The following is an 18058-nucleotide window of genomic DNA, read 5'->3' on the forward strand; positions in this document are numbered from 1 at the left end:
GTTGGTGACTGCAGCGCGGGGGATTGGCGGTGAGGGCCGAACGGGGGCCCGCCTGACATTTGTGCTGGAGCCAAGCCCTTTGCTTAGCTCGGGTTTCCACTCTGCTCGTTCATGCAACCGAAGGTGCCTCTGAGTGTGTGCAAAGGGCTGTCCCCACCATCAGCCCCCCCGCATAACAGTCTTTTTAAATTCGTATGAAGATAACGGAAAAACACCCAAACTGAAGGGGTGGGGACTATGCTCCAGCTGCTTTCCTTCCCCCGCTCAGTCGCCCATGCAGGGTTGCCAACCTCCAGGTAGTAGTAGCAGGAGATCTGCTATTTCAGTTCACCTGGAGAAAATGGCCGCTTTGGCAATTGGACTCTATGGCATTGAAGTCCCTCCCCAAACCCCACCCTCCTCAGGCTCCGCCCCAAAAACCTCCCACAGGTGGCAAAGAGGGACCTGGCAACCCCTAGCCCCATGTGGACTTCTAGCTGTGTTGGCACTTTGAGATAAATAAGTGGGTTTTGGGTTGCAGTTTGGGCACTTGGTCTCTAAAAGGTTCGCCATCACTGTCCTAGGAAGTCAGGAATGGGCTGCAAGTTCCCCCTTCCCAGTCTCCCCAATGCTAGAGATGCCACCCTCCAGGCACAAAGGAGTTTACTTGGCGAGCCCCAACAGTTTCTCACTGAATTCCCAAAGCTTCTTGGCGACGGCGTCGTTCCGGGCTTGGGGGTACGGCTCCTGGAGCTTGCAGTTGGCAAAATAGTGGCCGCTGAACATTTCAATCCCCTCCTGAGTGGCGCAATAGATAGAAGTCTGAGCTCCTTCCACAGGATTGCGTAGGAAGAGTCTGGTGAGAAAGAGGATGGGCTTGCACCAGATGAGAAATTGGTGAATGAGTTCTGTGTCGACGAACCCTGAAAGTCAAAGGAAACCATAGATCTTGTTAGACCAAGGTGGGTCAGGGATGAGAGGGGATCTGTTCCTTGGGAGGTGGAGTATCCCCCAAGTGCTGCTACTAATCAGAAAGCAAAACGCGAGAGTACAGCAGGGCCATTTCCAGATGTTAACCCAGTGTGCGGTTGCTGTGAAAAAGGCAAATTCCATGCTGGCCATAATTAGACAAGGAATAGAGAATAAAACTACTGCTGTCATACTGCCCTTAGACAAATTTATGGTGAGACCACACTTGGAATACTGTGTACAGTTCTGGTCACCACACCCAAAAAAGATATTGCAGAGCTTGAGAAGGTGCAGAAAAGAGCAACCAAAATGATCAGGGGACTAGAGCAACTGCCCTGTGAGGAGCGGTTAAAACACATAGGATTGTTTAGTTTGGAAAGAAGGCAGTTAAGGGGAGATATGGTAGAAGTCTACAAAATTATGCATGGTATGGAGAGAGTGGCCAGGGAGAAGCTTTTCTCCCTCTCTCAAAATACCAGAATGCAGGGTCATCTTCTGAAGCTGGAGGGTGAGAGATTCAAAACAGATAAAAGGAAGTATTTCTTCACACAACGCTGTTAAATTGTGGAACTCCCTGCCCCAGGATGTGGTAATGGCTGCCAACTTGGAAGGCTTTAAGAGGGGAGTGGACGTGTTCATAGAGGAGAGGGCTATCCATGGCTGCTAGTAAAAATGAATACTAGTGATGATGCATACCTATTCTCTCCAGTATCAGAAGAGCATGCCTAATATATGAGGTGCTGTGGAACTCAGGCAGAATGCTGTTGAAGTCGTCTTGTTTGGGGACTTCCTGGAGGCACCTGGTTGGCCACTGTGTGAACAGACTGCTGGACTTGATGGGCCTTGGTCTGATCCAGCATGGCTTTTCTTATGTTCTTTGAGAAGCACCCACCAAGGCCCTTAAGCACTGGCAACGCTGGGGGACCGGAGGTGTGAACTTCAAAGTTTGCTGACTTCCCTGTAACTTCTTAATTGGTTCCAAGGAAGGTATTAGCTCAGTGATGGCAAACCTTTTAGAAACGGAGTGCCCAAACTGCAACCCAAAACCCACTTATTTATCGCCAAGTGCCAACACGGAAATTTAACCTGAATACTGAGGTTTTAATTAGCTTAAATGATTAACAATTTCCTGGTTGTTCTCCAGCATGATATAGTGGTTGTCAGACTAGGATCTGAGAAACCCAGGTTCAAATCCCTACTCTACCATGGAAACCACACTTACACACACACACGGTGTCTCTTGCTATCTCTGAGGAGTGCTGTAAGGATAAAACTAAGGCTAAATAAATGAGCCACCCTTAGCTTCATGGTGAAAGAGTAGCAAAAACAATGTGGAATGGATTTTCCAGTAAGGTTTCTGAGCCTAGCTACATTATTCTGGGACTAGAATGACAGCCCCCAGAGTGCAATGACAGCCTCTGGGACTACCAGAAGTGTTCTGGGACTGGAATGACCGGGCTGTCATTCCACTCTGGGGGCTGTCATTCCAGTCCCAGAACACTTCTGCTAGTCCCAGGGGCTGTCATTCCACTCCTGGGGCTGTTACTGCAGTTGCAGAATCATTCTCCTAATCTCAGGGGCTGTCATTCCACTCCAAGGCTAGTCATTCCAGTCGCAGAACACTTCTACTAGTCCTGGCAGCTGTCATTCCAGTCGCAGAGTAATGTAGCTAGGCCCAGAGACCTTAATGGAATATCTATGCCACATTTTCTTTGCAATTTTTTGTGCTGTAACCTATTTCAAAGGAGCGCATGCAAGTCAATGGGCAATCCTGGCTCCCATTATCTTCAATGGGCTGTGCAGCCTCTCTCACTGTTTCAAATGGGCAATCCTCTCATTCATTTTAATACATCCCTTTTCCCAAGCCAGCCAAGGCCAGTGCCTGCCTCTCCTGCGGGTGAGTAAAGGGCAGCTCCTGCCTCTTGCCCAGCCCAGGCTGGGTGGAAAGAAAAGGGAGAACTCTCCTCTCCTTCCCCCCTGCCGCCAGACTGGAGGGTGAAGAGACTCAAAACGGATAAAAGGAAGTATTCCTTTATACAACACATAGTTAAATTGTGGAACTCCCTTCCCCAGGGTGTGGTGATGGCTGCCAACTTGGAAGGTTTTAAGAGGGGAGTGGACATGTTCATGGAGGAGAAGGGTATTCATGACTACTAGTCAAAATGGATACTAGTCATGATGCATCCCTATTCTCTCCAGGATCAGAGGAGAGAATTCCAGCCCAGGCTGGGAGGAAAGAAAATGGGGTGGGGGAGAGAAGAGATGCACTTGGAAACACCGCAGGCTCCAGGTTGGGAAAACTACCCTCTCCCTCCAACTAAGGAAAGTAGCTTCTTCTTTCCAGCCCAGGCTGGGAGGAAAGAAACGGGGGGCGGGGAGAAGAGATGCACTTGGACACACCGCAGGCTCCAGGTTGGGAAAACTACCCTCCCCCTCCAACTAAGGAAAGTTGCTGCTTCATTTCCAGCCCAGGCTGGGAGGAAAGGAAACGGGAGCGGGGGAAGAGATGCACTTGGAAACACAGCAGACTCCAGTCCAGGTCGGGAGAACTACCCCGGGGACTCGGGGAGGGAGGCGGACTCGGGTTAGGAGGAGCAATTTACCAACCTACCATCTCCTCTAGCGACTAGCAAGCCAACAGTGGAGGCCAGCCATGTGTGGCCGCTTTTAAGGAGGCGCTGCCGCTCTGTGTTGGCCTCCTTAGTCTGCAAAGGGGTTTTTGGCCGGGGGGGGGGAGGGAGAAGGGGGCTGGAGGGCGGCGGCTGCCTCGTGCGCCCTGCAAAGGGTTTTTTGGCCTGGGAGGGGGGGAGAGGGGAAAGGCTGGGCGGCGGAGAGTCCAGGGAAGGGGGTGGGGCCTTTGAACTGCTCCGCGCTGCCTGCAGGCAGCACAGAGCAGTTCAAAGCTGGCGGCTGGGAGGGCAGGGGCCCCGCCGCCCAGCTGAGCCGTGCGTGCCAGCAGAGAGGGCGACGCGTGCCGGAGTCGGCACGCGTGCCATAGGTTCGCCAACACGGTATTAGCTGGTCCTGGCAGGACTTCAGAATGTTCAGAAGATTCAGCTGCCAGTAGATGGCATGATCCCCATCCAATTCTTTATGTTACTTTACTTCATTTATACTCCACGTTTCTCCCCAATGGGGACCCAAAGTGACATACAACGTTCCACCCTTCTTCATTTTATCCTCACAACCACCTTGTGAGGTAGGCTAGGCTGCGAGAGTGTCCCTTGGCCCAAGGTCACCCGGCAAGCTTCCATGGCAGAGTGGGGATTTGAACTGGCATCTCCCAGATTAGGGTTGCCAGCCTCCTGGTGGGATTTGGGGATTCCCGGGGGGTGGGGGTGCTGTGGCTCAGTGGTAGAGCATCTGCTTGGCATGCAGAAGGTCCCAGGTTCAATCCCCGGCATCTCCAGTTAAAGGGACCAGGCAAGTAGGTGATGTGAAAGACCTCTGCCTGAGACCCTGGAGAGCCACTGCTGGTTTGAGTAGACAATACTGACTTGGATGGACTGATTCAGTGTAAGGCAGCTTCATGTGTTCATTTGTGTACAGTGATGTGTTCCCCTGGAGAAAATTGATGCTTCGAAGGGTGGACTCTGTGGCTTGTACCCCACTAAGGTTCCTGTCCTCCCCAGGCTCCATCCCCAAATCTCCAGGAGTTTTCCAACCTGGATATGGCAACCCTACTGCCATTCCCTGACAGTAGTCAGGAGGGATCTGGCAACCTTATCCCAGATCCTAGTCCAGCACTCTAACTACTACACCATGCCGGCTTTCTGGCACATGGCAGGGAACATTGGTCCGATCGCCACTTTGGGGGCAGGAAGGAATTGTCCTCCAAGCCAGATTGGCCAAGGATCCTGGAGGGTTTTTTGGCCATCCTCTGGGTATAGAGCAGGGGTCAGTGGGGGGAGGGTAGTGATTTTCCTGCACTGTGCAGGGTTTAACTCAGGGGTGGGGAACGTCAGGCCTGGGGGGCAGGGCGTTTAAGGCCTGCGAAATCATTTGGTCTGGCCCTTCGTGGGTCCTGGCAGATCTCTAGCTCAGAAGGATCTAGGACTGGTGATCCACCCTCTCCTGCAGACAGGAATAGCCTCTATTCAAGGCGGATGTGAGTTTGTTTTGCTGAGAAAAGGAACCTCTTTCCCCCCCTTGCAGAAGAGTCGTTAGCTATGGAGCTGCTAGGACCCCCAAGAGACTGTGTTAACCCTTTCCCGCCTAGGCCATGGAGAAACGTATTCCCTCTGTACTACAAGAGGGCTGGGGGCGGAAGTGGTGACAATGGAGGGGTTAAAGGGGGCAGGGCCAGAATGTGCGGGGGGGGGGGGAGTTCTTAGCCAGTGTATCCTCATTTCATCACTGCAGGCGGAGGTAGCAGGAGCCGGCTGTAGAATCCAGCCCCGACCATGTGGAGCAGGAGAAACTCTGGTGTGCGACCGGACGGCTATGCCCGGCTGGTGCAACAGGCCATCCTGTGCCACCAGGTGGGCGAGTACGCCACTGGCTGGATGCCTGCCTGCTTGCCCGTGCCGGTGTGTGTGTGTCATCTGGGGAAGCTGCCTGCTTGGGGCTTGGTCGGCTAATTTTTAAGTTGATAATTTTGTATGGCCCGCGAATGATATTATAAATATCCAAATGGCCCTTGGCGGAAAAAAGGTGCCCCACCCCTGGTTTAACTGGATGACCCTTGAGGTCCCTTCCACCTCTATGTTTCTATTTAGAAGACACAAGCAGGCAGAAATCAGAGCTGAGATTCCTTTGTGACCAATGCGCAAAAGGAAGCAGTTCGCATTCCAGGGTTGCGAAAACGAGGCCACCCTCGATGGACCTGCAAGGGTCCCACAACCGTACCTCGTTAGCTTTGCAAGAGCTAAGTTCACCCACCTGGATGAACAGCGTAGCAGGTAACGTTGGTCCCTTCCAGCCTGTTAGCCAGCTCTCGCGTATGCAGGATATTGGCCAACTTGCTGTGGCAGTAGGCCTGGTAAAACTTCAGCAGCCCATCTACTGGCTTGTGGATGTTCTGAAAGTCGATCCTTCCTACCCGATGGGCTTGTGACGCCACCACCACCACGCGGCTTGGAGCACAGCGCTTCAGTCGGTCCAACAGGAGGTTGGTCAGCAGGAAGTGGCCGAGGTGGTTAACCTGGAAAGTCAAGTTGAACCCATCGGCACTTCTGCCCCCGGCCGAAACACCTGTTCGGGAACACGGCAGCATTAAACAATTGCAACTGTACACCAGGGCCTTTCTTGTTGGAAGGAACTTCCCAAACCACCAGAAAGGAGCAATAAAGGAATCCCTTGGGACTGGCCGCCCCACTTTTCTTCACTCCATTATTCCTGACCTGTGTTCTGCACTGAGCAGGAAACTACGCCTGCCTGCACATCTCTGCCCCAAGTCGCCCTAAGAGACAGCGTGGTGTATTGGTTAGGAGTGGTGGACTCTAATCTGGTGAACTGGGTTTGATTCCCTGCTCCTCCACATGAGAGGCGGACTCTTAATCTGGTGAACCGGGTTTGATTCCCCACTCCTCCACCTGAGCGGCAGACTCTAATCTGGTGAACCGGGTTTGATTCCCCACTCCACATGAGCGGCGGACTCTAATCTGGAGAACCGGGTTTGATTTCCCACACCTCCACCTGAGCGGCGGACTCTTACTCTGGTGAACCGGGTTTGATTCCTCACTCCTCTACCTGAGCAGCAGACTCTTAATCTGGAGAACCCGGTTTGATTCCCCACTCCTCCACATGAAGCCTGCTGGGTGACCTTGGGCCAGTCACAGTTCTCTCCGAACTCTCTCAGCTCCACCTACCTCACAAGATGTCTGTTGTGGGGAGGGGAAGGCTATTGTAAGCTGGTTTGATTCTCCTTAAAAGGTAGAGAAAATGGCATAGAAAAACCAACTCCTCTTCTCACCTGCATTGTTGATAAGAATGTCGAGGCGAGGCTCGGATCTCAGGAACTCATCCGCAAACGCTCGCACCGAGCTCAGGTCAGCCAGATCCAAGCTCATGAAGAGAACCTCATTGTTCCCGCTTTCCTGAGGGCAGAGAAAAGTTGGGGGAAGTGCTTATAACAGATTCAATGACACAGGGAGCAAAGCAGATAAGTTTCCCTACACTTGCAGCAGCAGCCAGAGCTGGAATGAGGCTAAAATGGAAGCATCCAGGAGACCAGGTAGGTGTGTGGGAAAGCTTCTCCTTGACAGTAGGATTTAGCGGCTGCTGCCATTTGCAGGATTTGGCAATATTTGCCAGCCCAAAGCCAAGCTACTCTCAGTTGGAAGACCCCGATTTTCTCTGCTTTTAAGGAGTCTCAAAGCAGCTTACATTTGCTTTCCCTTCCTCTCCCCACAACAGGTACACATTAACACATTTGAGGAACACATGAAGCTGTCTTATAATGAATCAGACCCTTGGTCCATCAAAGCCAGCATTGTCTACTCAGACCGGCAGGGGCTCTCCAGGGTCTCAGGCAGGGGTCTTTCACATCACCTACTTGCCTAGTCGCTTTAACTGGAGATGCCAGGGATTGAACCTGGGACCTTCTGCATGCCAAGAAGAGGCTCCACCACTGAGCTATGGCCCTTACAAGGGGAGGAGGGGCTGTGGCTCACTGGTAGAGCATCTGCTTGGCATGCAGAAGGTCCCAGGTTCAATCCCCGACATCTCCACTTAAAGGGACTAGGCAAGTAGGTGATGTGAAAGACCCCTGCCTGAGACCCTGGAGAGCCCCTGCCGGTCTGAGTAGACAATATTGGCTTTGTTGGATCAAGGGTCTGATTCAGTAGAAGGCAGCTTCATGTGTTCAAATGCGTTCATGGAGTAACCCTGATACTCGACCCTCCCCCTGGGAGGGACTGGAGATTCAGTGCATGAAACAACACCCTTTTGAGGAAGGCAGGGAACGCTCACCCTCCGGATGTTAGAGACTGCTGATTCTGTTCGTGCTTTGTCACGGCAGGCCAGGATGACACGAGCTCCTCTCTGGGCTAGATCCAGTGCTGTTTTTTCCCCAATCCCTTTGTTTCCACCTGGAAAAGGCCAGCAGAGAGATGAAGTTGGCGAGAGGTGAACTAGAGCAGCCCAGCCTCTGCCGTGTGAGCAAGCACAAATCTGCCCCAGTTCCCAACACCGTTCAAACCTCTTTGCATATCACAGAATGGATTTTCAACCAGCTCAACTGATACAGAAGCAGGATGTGAACAATCTTCCGTTCCTAATGCAAGCTTACCACACAGTTCCTAAGAAGTAGCCGCAAACTGATAAGGAGCCTAAATCTGGAAAGCAGGCCAAAAACGTATTTGCAAGCCTGGTGCGTGTAAAAGCAAAGGCAACGGCAACCACAAAGGAAAGTTTGGGGCATGCAAGAGCAAAAGCAGGCCACCTGTGGTTTCCTTATGAAGCTACCTTATGAAACTACACCCCTTTCTAGAAAGGCCTAGAAAAGCAAGCAGCACTCCCCCAGTTTGTCTTAAAATTTCCCCTCCCCAGTCATCTGGAAGCAATGAATGGGATGTAGACAAGAGAATAGATACTTCCTAGTGAATACTATCATAACCCCCCCTCAGCTATGTTTCATGAATGGCTTCTAGAGATATTACCTCCCCCAAAAAACAAAGACATTGAGACCCCCCCCCCCGATTTCCCCATTTTTAATTAACACCTTTCGTTCAATTTTTCCAACAGAAAAATTTGGAAATTTTTGGGAGCCCTAAAAAAGAAATACTTTGTTTGAAAGGACTGAAATTCTACTTAAAATGCGTAAAGATTTTTATGTATGACGATCTCCTGCATTAGGGAATAAGGGTTCTTGTTTGTACTGTATATGTACATTACATGTTCAAGGATTTATTTATTAAGTAAATGTGACTAGTTTGGTTCACAATTAATAGGGTATGTTGTGTATGATGATAACACATTGAAATGTTCAGTGTTTTCAATGTTATAAAGTTTCTTAATATTCATATAGATGGTCTGTCCAAACCACACGCTTTGTTCTTTACTACAAAATTTATATTTATATTTTTTAACTTTTATTTCCCACCCCCACCTCTTTGGTGGCAAATGCTGAGACTAAACTGCTAAAATAGCATCGTTTCTTTTCATAGTTTCAGTTTGCAGCTCGCTCACCCTTTAAGTATTGGGCATAGTCACAAATTTGCTTGGAGAAAACAGGCATTTATCATCCATTATATGTAATTCTCATCCTGGCCCTAGATGCGGATTCTTAAATTCGCAGATTAGGGCCATGAACAGACAAGACAAACCTTACTACAAACTTGAGAAAAGTCCCAAATTTGCATTAAAATCTGAAGTCTTTAAAAAAAGGGGGAGGTTAACCCCCGCCCAATACAAGAAACATCACCTGGAGCTTTAAGAAATAAATGCTCTGTGAGTCCCAGTGGACATTGTGGTGGTTACTAGACAACCACAACAATACTGCCAGCCTTCAACCCTTGGTTTCCGTCAGTAAAAGGCAGGGGGAGGGCCCTCTCCTTGTCCATTCTGGCCTCTCAGTCCACCCCTGCTGCTCCCTTCCTCCCTGCCCTGGAGGGAGGACTTACTGGGCTAGGCCTGGCAGCAACGGGGCCTGCAAGACAGAGCTAGGCCCCTCTTCACCATAGGTGGGAGGTTTTTATGCCAAATAAATTTATGCCAAATATTGTTGCCTTCAAGGTATGCTCGCTCTTCTACTTTTACTTTGATAAATACATTATAAGACAAGAACAGACATCTTATTGTAATTTTGTGGATATACTTTGTAGGAATAACAGTGAACTGGAAATCTTGGATGATGAAGCTGCCTTGAGCAGTGAAAGCGTGACTGTTAATCCGGACTGCGTTTCCAAGTCCCATCACTATCTTGCACTGTAGCATTATATTTAATCTAGCTACGTTGCCTTTTTCTTCTTCGACATTCTTGTATAATAGCGTCATATCTCGTTGAGCTACATTGTCAACTTTACGATTCACAGCCACATTGTATCCTTGTTTAGTGGCATTAGAAAACTGCTTTTGCTATATTGTTAAAAAGAGTAAAATTAAACAACTATATAGTGAAATTTTTTTTGCACATGTAGATGATTAAGGATATAGAAAAAATGCAAGTCTGATGATTGAAACAAAGTTCTAAACTATTGTTTTGTATGTTGATTGTTTGTAACACAGAGAATCACTTGGCACTTTGTTGTCTTAGTGTTGTAATGTGGACACAGTAAACTGTTATATGTCAAATTGAATACTTGTGATTTTGTATAATCATTGAGTAAAAAGGTAAAGGTCCCCTGTGCAAGCACCGGGTCATTCCTGACCCATGGGGTGATGTCACATCCTGACGTTTTCTCAGTAATCATTGAGAGCCCCTTACTATTCTTTATTACAACAGTACCTGGAGGCTGGCAACCCTAATGAGCCCAGCTACGTTTTTTTTTCCACCATCAAGGCTGGCCTCCCTACCCTGCTCACCCCCCACCCCAAATCATTGTATCTTTGGGATGTGGAATACAGCAGTGGCCTATATATCATACTAGTTATGCCTTCTGGATATATGCTATTGCTTGTCACTGACTTTACGGGCTGCCTTTAACCAATGTTTTATTGTGTTTTATGATATAATTTATATTTATGTGAACCCAGGTTTGGCGGGGTTTTTTTAAAATAAATTTAACAAGATAAACAAACCACAGAAGACTTGCTACTGCACAACTTGTACCAGGGACCGGGAGTTATGCCAGATGATTATCTGGCAAATTGCTACTGTGTGACAGCAGCCACTGCACACCTCTCCTGAACAACCTGCTACCATGTAATTTGCGTGACACACCCAGATCTGGCAGTAGTTGAAGAAGAGTTGGTTTTTATATGCCGCTTAAGCAAGAATAATTGGCTTACAATCACCTTCCCAGTCCCTCCCCACAACAGACACCCTGTGAGGTAGGTGGGACTGAGAGAGTTGTGATTAGCCCGAGGCCACCCAGCTGGCTTCAAGTGTAGGAGTGGGGAAACCAACCCGGTTCACCAGATTAGCCTCCGCCGCTCATGTGGAGGAGTGGGGAATCAAACCCGGTTCTCTCGATCAGAGTCCACAGCTCCAAACCACCGCTTTTAACCACTCATTGCAAGGGCCCTGTCATTGGAGCAAAGGCCTGACACATTTCAAATTTTTATATAATTTGAAATATATATAATTTATATAATTTTATATGCTAATTTACTTTCAGAGGGCAACCATGTTGGTCTGAAGTAGAACAGCAAGATTCAAGTCCAGTAGCACCTTACAGACTAACGAGATTTATTTGGGTACGAGCTTTCCGAAGGGAGCTTTGACTCTTCAAAGCACTTATCCTAAAAAATCTTGTTGGTCCCTAAGGTGCTAATGGACTCGAATCTAGATAAGCTAAATTACTAAGTTATTAAAAAATGTGTGTGTTAAGTGCCATCAAGTCGCTTCCGGCTCATGGTGACCCTATGAATGAAAGTCCTCCAAAATGTCCTATCTTTGACAGCCTTGTTCAGATCTTGCAAATTGAAGGCTGTGGCTTCCTTTATTGAGTCAATCCATCTCTTGTTGGGTCTTCCTCTTTTCCTGCTGCCCTCAGTAAATAAGTAAAATAAGTTAAATAGGTATTTGAATACAAAATCATAATGGCTTCACAGTTATCTTGATAGCTATTAGTCCACTTTGGTTAAAAAACAACAAGAACTACTACTCTTTCATCTGGAAATCTCATTCCCCAAATCCCAAGGCAATCGCTGCCCCTCTCCAGCACTCAGCAAAGTACAAGATTAAAGCAGTTCTCTGGGAGTTCTTAGGATTGGCCTAGTTTGTGTTTAGAACGATTTTTAGGACTCCTTCCTTGGCTGGGGATGAGGGAGAACTTTCCTCTTCCCTCAGTCCACATGTCAGCATGGTAGATTTAAGAGGCCCACCCACATCTGTCCAGAGGGCCAGATGTCATACAGTCTCCAGAAGGATCAGTGCATGTGAGGAGTGGCTGTGGCTCAGCTTGGCATGTAGAAGGTCCCAGGTTCAATCCCCGGCATCTCCAGTCAAAGGGACGAGGCAAGTAGGTGATGTGAAAGACCTCCGCCTGAGACCCTGGAGTGCTGCTGCCGGTCTGAGTAGACAACACTGACTTTGATGGACCAAGGGTCTGATTCAGCAGAAGGCAGCTTCATGTGTTCACTACAGTTTTTTCTACCTGTTATACTTCCCTTGCAGGGCCAGAGACACCTTGCCCCCTCTCCTTAATTTAGCCCTGCCCTTTCTCCCTTGGAAGCGAGAAGGCATTAAAACCTCCTGAACTGAGAGAACAGCACAAATGAAGAGAAGCAAGCCCCGCCGGGTGTGGGTTTTAGTTCACTCTGGAGCATCCCAGCAAACCAGTTCAACTGGAACCCGCTGCAGCATGTCTGGGCTAAAGTCCAATGAGAGCTGGCAGGAAAAGAGCTGCTCTGGTTCAAAGAAGAGGATTTCAAGCCTCGATGGAAATGAATTCTTGTAGTCAGATTCCATCATGGGCTGGTTCATTGAAGTGCCATACTCCACTGGAGGAGGAGAAGCCAGTCTGAGCCGTTCTATTACTCTCTGGATAACCTGCTGCTACTTTCTCTGTCTTTTCCTAGTCTACCTCCCAGGGTTGTTGTAAAGCATCTGGTAAAATAAGAAGATGCCAGGGTGGCGAGAATATTTATAATTTGGGTTAAGAATAACCACATTCATACCTTAATATTATAACCTATAGTCACACAAAACCTGACTAAGGCTTTCAGAAAGCAGCCCTCTAGCTGACCCCAACTTTTCCATTAGGATCCTGACCTTAGAAAGTAACAGGAGATTTGCATTACTAACAGTTAGCCACCCAGAATACATTAGGTACCTAGAAATTATGTGCAGGGGTAACACGGTCATTTAAAACGGACAGCAGAGTGCCTGCTGACGCAGGGAGGAAATTATTTATGAACAAGGAGTAACGGATGAATGGATGGCTGTCAGAGACCTGGACATGGAAAACCTATTATGGAACAAGGTATTTCTAAACAATTCAGCCTCATGATTTGTGGAGACTCATTTCCTCAAGAATGTGACAGGGAGGGGTCTGCTTGAGACCCTCTCCTCCCGATTCAGCCGATAAGAAGGTGTCCAGATGCTCAGACCTTTGTCCTTCCACGGAGAGACCACAGACCCGTTGAATGGTTGCCATCTCTGTCTCTCTCTTTGGAAGTGACCCAAAGGCCTTTGTTACTGTCTGTCTGTCTGTCTGTCTGTGAGTCTGTTACTTTCTGTCATATATATTTAGTTAAGTATTGCCTTTCCCTATTTCTTACCGTATATTCTTTTGTGAATCCAATAAAACTACATGGTTACTGTTATCTGTTCTGTGTGCTGTTTAAGAGTGGCTTGTGTGCAAGGTTAAATTCTCTGAACTCTGCTCCTGCTAAGAGGCAGGCAGAGAGATAGCTGATCACGAGGGACCGAGAGAAAGGGGAAGGGTAAGAAAATTCTCCCAACAGCCAGTAGAGTGGGGGTTGGGGTTTTTTGGGGGACTGGGAAAAATGCTTTCCCTTTCTGGCTCTCCCCTTTGATTATTGCAAACATTCCTGGTTACAGTCAATTTCCCACAGTTAGGGTTGCCAGCTCTGGGTTGGGAAATACCTGGAGTTTTTGGGAAGGAAGGGGTTTGGAGAGGGGACATCCATACCATAGAGTCCAATTGCCAATGCGGCCTTTTTCTCCAGGTGAACTGATCTCTTTCGGCTGAAGATCAGTTGTAATAGCGGGAGATCGCCAGCCACCACCTGGAGGCTGGCCACCCTATCTAAGCTTGTTATGTTACCGGTTCACCCAAAGGATTTCAGGAGCCCGGGAATCTTTCAAGAAAAGCCCACAACGTTTGGGATAGATTTTAGCTTAGATACGTTTCTGAAACGCCACACAAGTCCTGTTCATTTTCGCTTGCCTGCAACAGATTAACAAACACGCAGGGCCGGTGCTACCATTAGGCGAACTAGGCGGTCGCCTAGGGCGCAGACCTCAGAGGGGTGCAGAACTGGCCTGAGGGGCAGTTTTAAACCGATTAGTTTCTTAGGGGCGGGGGAATGCAACTGACAATTTATATATTTTTTATTTTAAGGTACGTACCACAACAGTGTTACGGAATATAATTAATTATAACGTCTTATAAAGTTTTATTTTTCTACAAGACATCTGTTTTTGAAAATTGGTTAGTCATGGGGGGCAGGCACAAGTAGTTAGCCTTGCCTAGGGTGCAAAAATGACTGGCACCGGCCTTAGTAAACACCACCACGCCTCCAGATCAGGGCTGGGAGCCAAAGGAATACTAGCCTCGGGGCCCAGATCCGCTAAACCGGATCCCGATCACTAGGGTTGCCAGGTCCCTCTTCACCACCGGCGGGAGGTTTTGGGGGCGAAGCCTGAGGAGGTCGGGTTTGGGGAAGGGAGGGGCTTCGATGCCATTGAGTCCAATTGCCAAAGCGGCCATTTCCTCCAGGGGAACTGATCTCTATCAGAGAGATTGGGACAAGCTTAAAGCCACAAACATAGACAAAAGGCTCCTGATGTTGCTGAGAGCCCTGCACGGACATACAGCACTGAGAGTCAGGTGTAATAGAGGAGGACATCTTACTGCCCCCATAAGCACCTATAGAGGTGCTAGGCAGGGCTGTCTTCTCGCCCCCCAGCTTTTTGCCTACTATATAATCTAGTTAACACATTGAAAGCACCAGATTTGCATCCTCCTAAACTGGCGGACAGGCATATTCATATACTGCTCCACGCCGATGATGCGGTAATTCTTTCAAGAACCCCAGTTGGTCTCAGGAGGGCACTTACGAGAGTGGCAACGTTTTGCGAGAAAGAACGCCTGATGATCAACTACGATAAAACAAAAGTCATGCCCTTTGGTAGACGTCCTAAATATAGGAGGGGGAGAATTAATGGCCACAGGCTGGAACAGGTCACCCAATATAAATATCTTGGAACGACAATCCAGGCATCTGGATCCAAGTTGGCCCATAATACTCATGTAGCCAATTTGGGGGAAAGGTCAGCCCATTTGATAATCAATTTCCTCCGGACCAAAGGGGCACTTTACATTCCAGCAGCACTCAAACTTTATCAGGCGAAAACCCTAGCACAAATGCTATATGGAACACAACTCGACTCTTCACCCTCTTGTCTTACTCCATTGAACGTGTGCAATCTAAGTTCCTTAGAGCTGCCCTGCAATTGCCAAGATGTGTTCCAAATGCTCTGATACGTTTCAAAACTGGCATGATGAAGGTGGAGGCAAGGATTGTCCTGTCCTCGATCTCTCTCTGGCTGAAAACTAACTTCAACCCTAATGGTCTTCTCCCAGTGATCTTATGTGACTCCTTTAGATCCAGATGGGTGATAGCCATAGATGTCAAATCAAACAACTTGGGTTTTACACCCCCAGCTTTACTTCAGTTAGGGTGGGAACAAACTAAGTTAATTACATCCCAAAGGATCAAAGACATCGAGAGACAAAGGGCGAAAACGCATGGTCACTTTATCCTCCTTTAATCCCTGTTTCAGCCAGGATTCAGCCAGGATCGAATGCATGCGTTTTGCCTAATGTGTGTTCGATCTTGGCTAAAACAGGGATTAAAGGAGGATAAAGTGACCATGCGTTTTTGCCCGAACAGATCTAGCAAGGGCGCCTCTATTCACTGCACCCCTCCATACTAAACACATCCTAGCACTAGCAGCCTATCTCCACTATTTAGAGATAAATGATTATAGAAGGGCCTTTACCCTGGCCAGATGTGCAGCCTTACCATCTGCTTTGCTTGAGGGGAAATATAAGACGACTCCCTGGGAAGAGAGATTCTGCCCCTGCAAATCAGGAGACTTAGAAACTGTTGAGCATGCCCTCCTGAACTGCAATTGCTATACATTACCCTATTCGAAGTTTATTGAGCCCCTCTTATCGAGATTGAGACCTGACAGGGCAGGTGAAAGGTTTGAGATGCTCCTACAAGGGGGTAATCCTTCAACCACTCTTCAGGTTGCGAAACTTTGTTTAGCAGCAATGAAAACTCGTCGCCTTCGAAGAGCGCAATTGACAGATGTGTCCCAGCTGTAATTCTTTTTTTTAATGTTTTAAAAATGTTTTAAGATTCGGACTGTAATTCTTTGATTGTAAGAATCTATTAGTCCATGCTTTCCGTTTTATCATGTTTTGACTGGCTAAGTGCCGCAAATAAATTATCTATCTATCTATCTGTCTGTCTGTCTGTCTGTCTGTCTGTCTGTCTGTCTGTCTGTCTGTCTGTTTCATGTGTTCACTACAGAGGAGACAGATTTTTCTACCTGTTATACTTCCCTTGCAGGGCCAGAGACACCTTGCCCCCTCTCCTTAATTTAGCCCTGCCCTTTCTCCCTTGGAAGCGAGAAGGCATTAAAACCTCCTGAACTAAGAGAACGGCACAACTGACACAAAACGTGCCCACAAAATTGTTCCTAATCAAAGAGAAGCAAGCCCCGCTGGGTGTGGGTTTTAGTTCACTCTGGAGCATCCCAGCAAACCAGCTGAACTGGAACCAGTTGCTGCACGTCTGGGCCAAGAAGCGAGAAGGCACTGTACACATTTTGTTATGTACAAATGGCTTTAGATGCCTATCAGGTCCAGAACCTACCCTATAGCCCACTGGTTCCCAACCGGGGGTCCGTGGACCCCCAGGGGTCCGCAAGAACTAAATCAAGGTCCGCGAAACAAAGTTATAAACCCATAATAAATTAATATTTTCAATTAGAAGTTCTCTATCATAAAAATATATATGCAAATATTATTCTAAGTTTAATGTTTAACTAACAGTTATGATTAACTGATTGTCCCCTGGACATCACAGACTCTTCTGCATATCACACCTAATCCCATCAAGCCTGCTATTCATATTTACATACTGTTCCTCTACTTAAAGACCGATGGATTCACATTCTAGCTGTATCTGAAGAAGTGAGCTGTGGCTCACGAAAGCTCATACCCTACCAGAAAATATTTTTGTTAGTCTTTAAGGTGCTACTGGACTCTTGCCCAGTTATGATTAAAGTTTATTTTCAAATTCTCGGAATTTTTATTTCGGACCTTGGGGTCCCTGCACCGAACAAAAAAGTCCTAGTGGTCCCTGGTCAAAAAAAGGTTGGGAACCCCTGCAAGCATAGCCTATATTCAACACCAATATTGTTGGCAAAGCTGTCGACAAAGGGTAGCTGGACGCATCAAGGGCCCCACGACCTTCAATCGCTTAGGGCCTCCTCAAACCTAAATCCGGCCCTGCGGGGGGGATATTGCAAGGCGAGGAGACGGGGCCTTCTCCGCAGCGGCCCCCTCCCCAGCCGCAGGGACTCCCCCCTCCCCGCCCCCGCTCACCGGTGATCAGCACCGTCTTGCCCCGCAAGCTCGTCCGGTTGCGGCACATGGGCGCTTTCAAGAAGTTGTAGGAGAGCCACAGGTAGAGGCCGCCCAGCAGCGCCAGCCCGCTCAGCGCCAGCATCAGCGCCATGCCCGCCTGCCTCGCTCGCCCACCAGGCTAGCGGCCGGGGAAGATCTCCGGGAGAGCAACCGATCTGCAGGCGGCGGCAAGCGATCGCTTCCCCGCTGGGGGATCCAGGGCGCTCCACCCCACCCCACCCAAGCCCTCCGCAGGCTCCGCCCCCAGGGATTTCCCAACCCGGAGCGGGCTGCGCTCCTCCCAGCACCGCTGGCGGCTCAGCATCTCAGCCTCTCAACATCTGCACCGCCCCCGCCCGGGGATGAACGGCAGGGCAGCGGTCGGCTTCGGGTCCCATCGGGGAGGAGCTGTGACCAGTGCAGGATTGACCTAGAAGCGGAACAGGCTATAGCTTAGGGCCCCACTCTCTTGCCCCCCCCCAAAAAAAAATTTAAAGGAAAAAAAAATCTGGATGTACATTTCCAAAATATAAGATAAAAAACAAAGAAAATAAATTGGTTCTCGTAGGTTATCCGGGCTGTGTAACCGGGGTCTTGGTATTTTCTTTCCTGACGTTTCGCCAGCAGCTGTGGCCGGCTGGCCACAGCTGCTGGCGAAACGTCAGGAAATAAAA

At 48.6% G+C, this 18058-nt stretch overlaps 1 protein-coding gene across 1 annotated transcript; it reads right to left on the bottom strand.

Moving 5' to 3' along the window:
- Positions 1–642: 642 nt before the first annotated feature.
- Positions 643–17496, bottom strand: DHRS13 (dehydrogenase/reductase 13). Its single transcript, XM_056865329.1, has 5 exons — positions 17364–17496; positions 7861–7979; positions 6863–6986; positions 5830–6141; positions 643–902 (listed from the first exon to the last, which is right to left on the bottom strand). Exons 1-5 carry the CDS (start codon positions 17494–17496, stop codon positions 643–645), a joined length of 948 nt encoding a protein of 315 aa, XP_056721307.1.
- Positions 17497–18058: the final 562 nt, after the last annotated feature.

The sequence above is a fragment of the Euleptes europaea genome, chromosome 19 (assembly GCF_029931775.1).
Source record: "Euleptes europaea isolate rEulEur1 chromosome 19, rEulEur1.hap1, whole genome shotgun sequence".
Lineage (NCBI taxonomy): Eukaryota > Metazoa > Chordata > Lepidosauria > Squamata > Sphaerodactylidae > Euleptes > Euleptes europaea.

Coding starts and splice junctions, on each gene's coding strand:
- DHRS13 (XM_056865329.1), bottom strand. CDS start 17,496: ATGGCGCTGATGCTGGCGCTGAGCGGGCTGGCGCTGCTGGGCGGCCTC. Junction 7,980..17,363: donor CAAGACGGTGCTGATCACCG/GTGAGCGGGGGC, acceptor GGCCTTTTCCAG/GTGGAAACAAAGGGATTGGG. Junction 903..5,829: donor CTGCTACGCTGTTCATCCAG/GTGGGTGAACTT, acceptor TTTGACTTTCAG/GGTTCGTCGACACAGAACTC.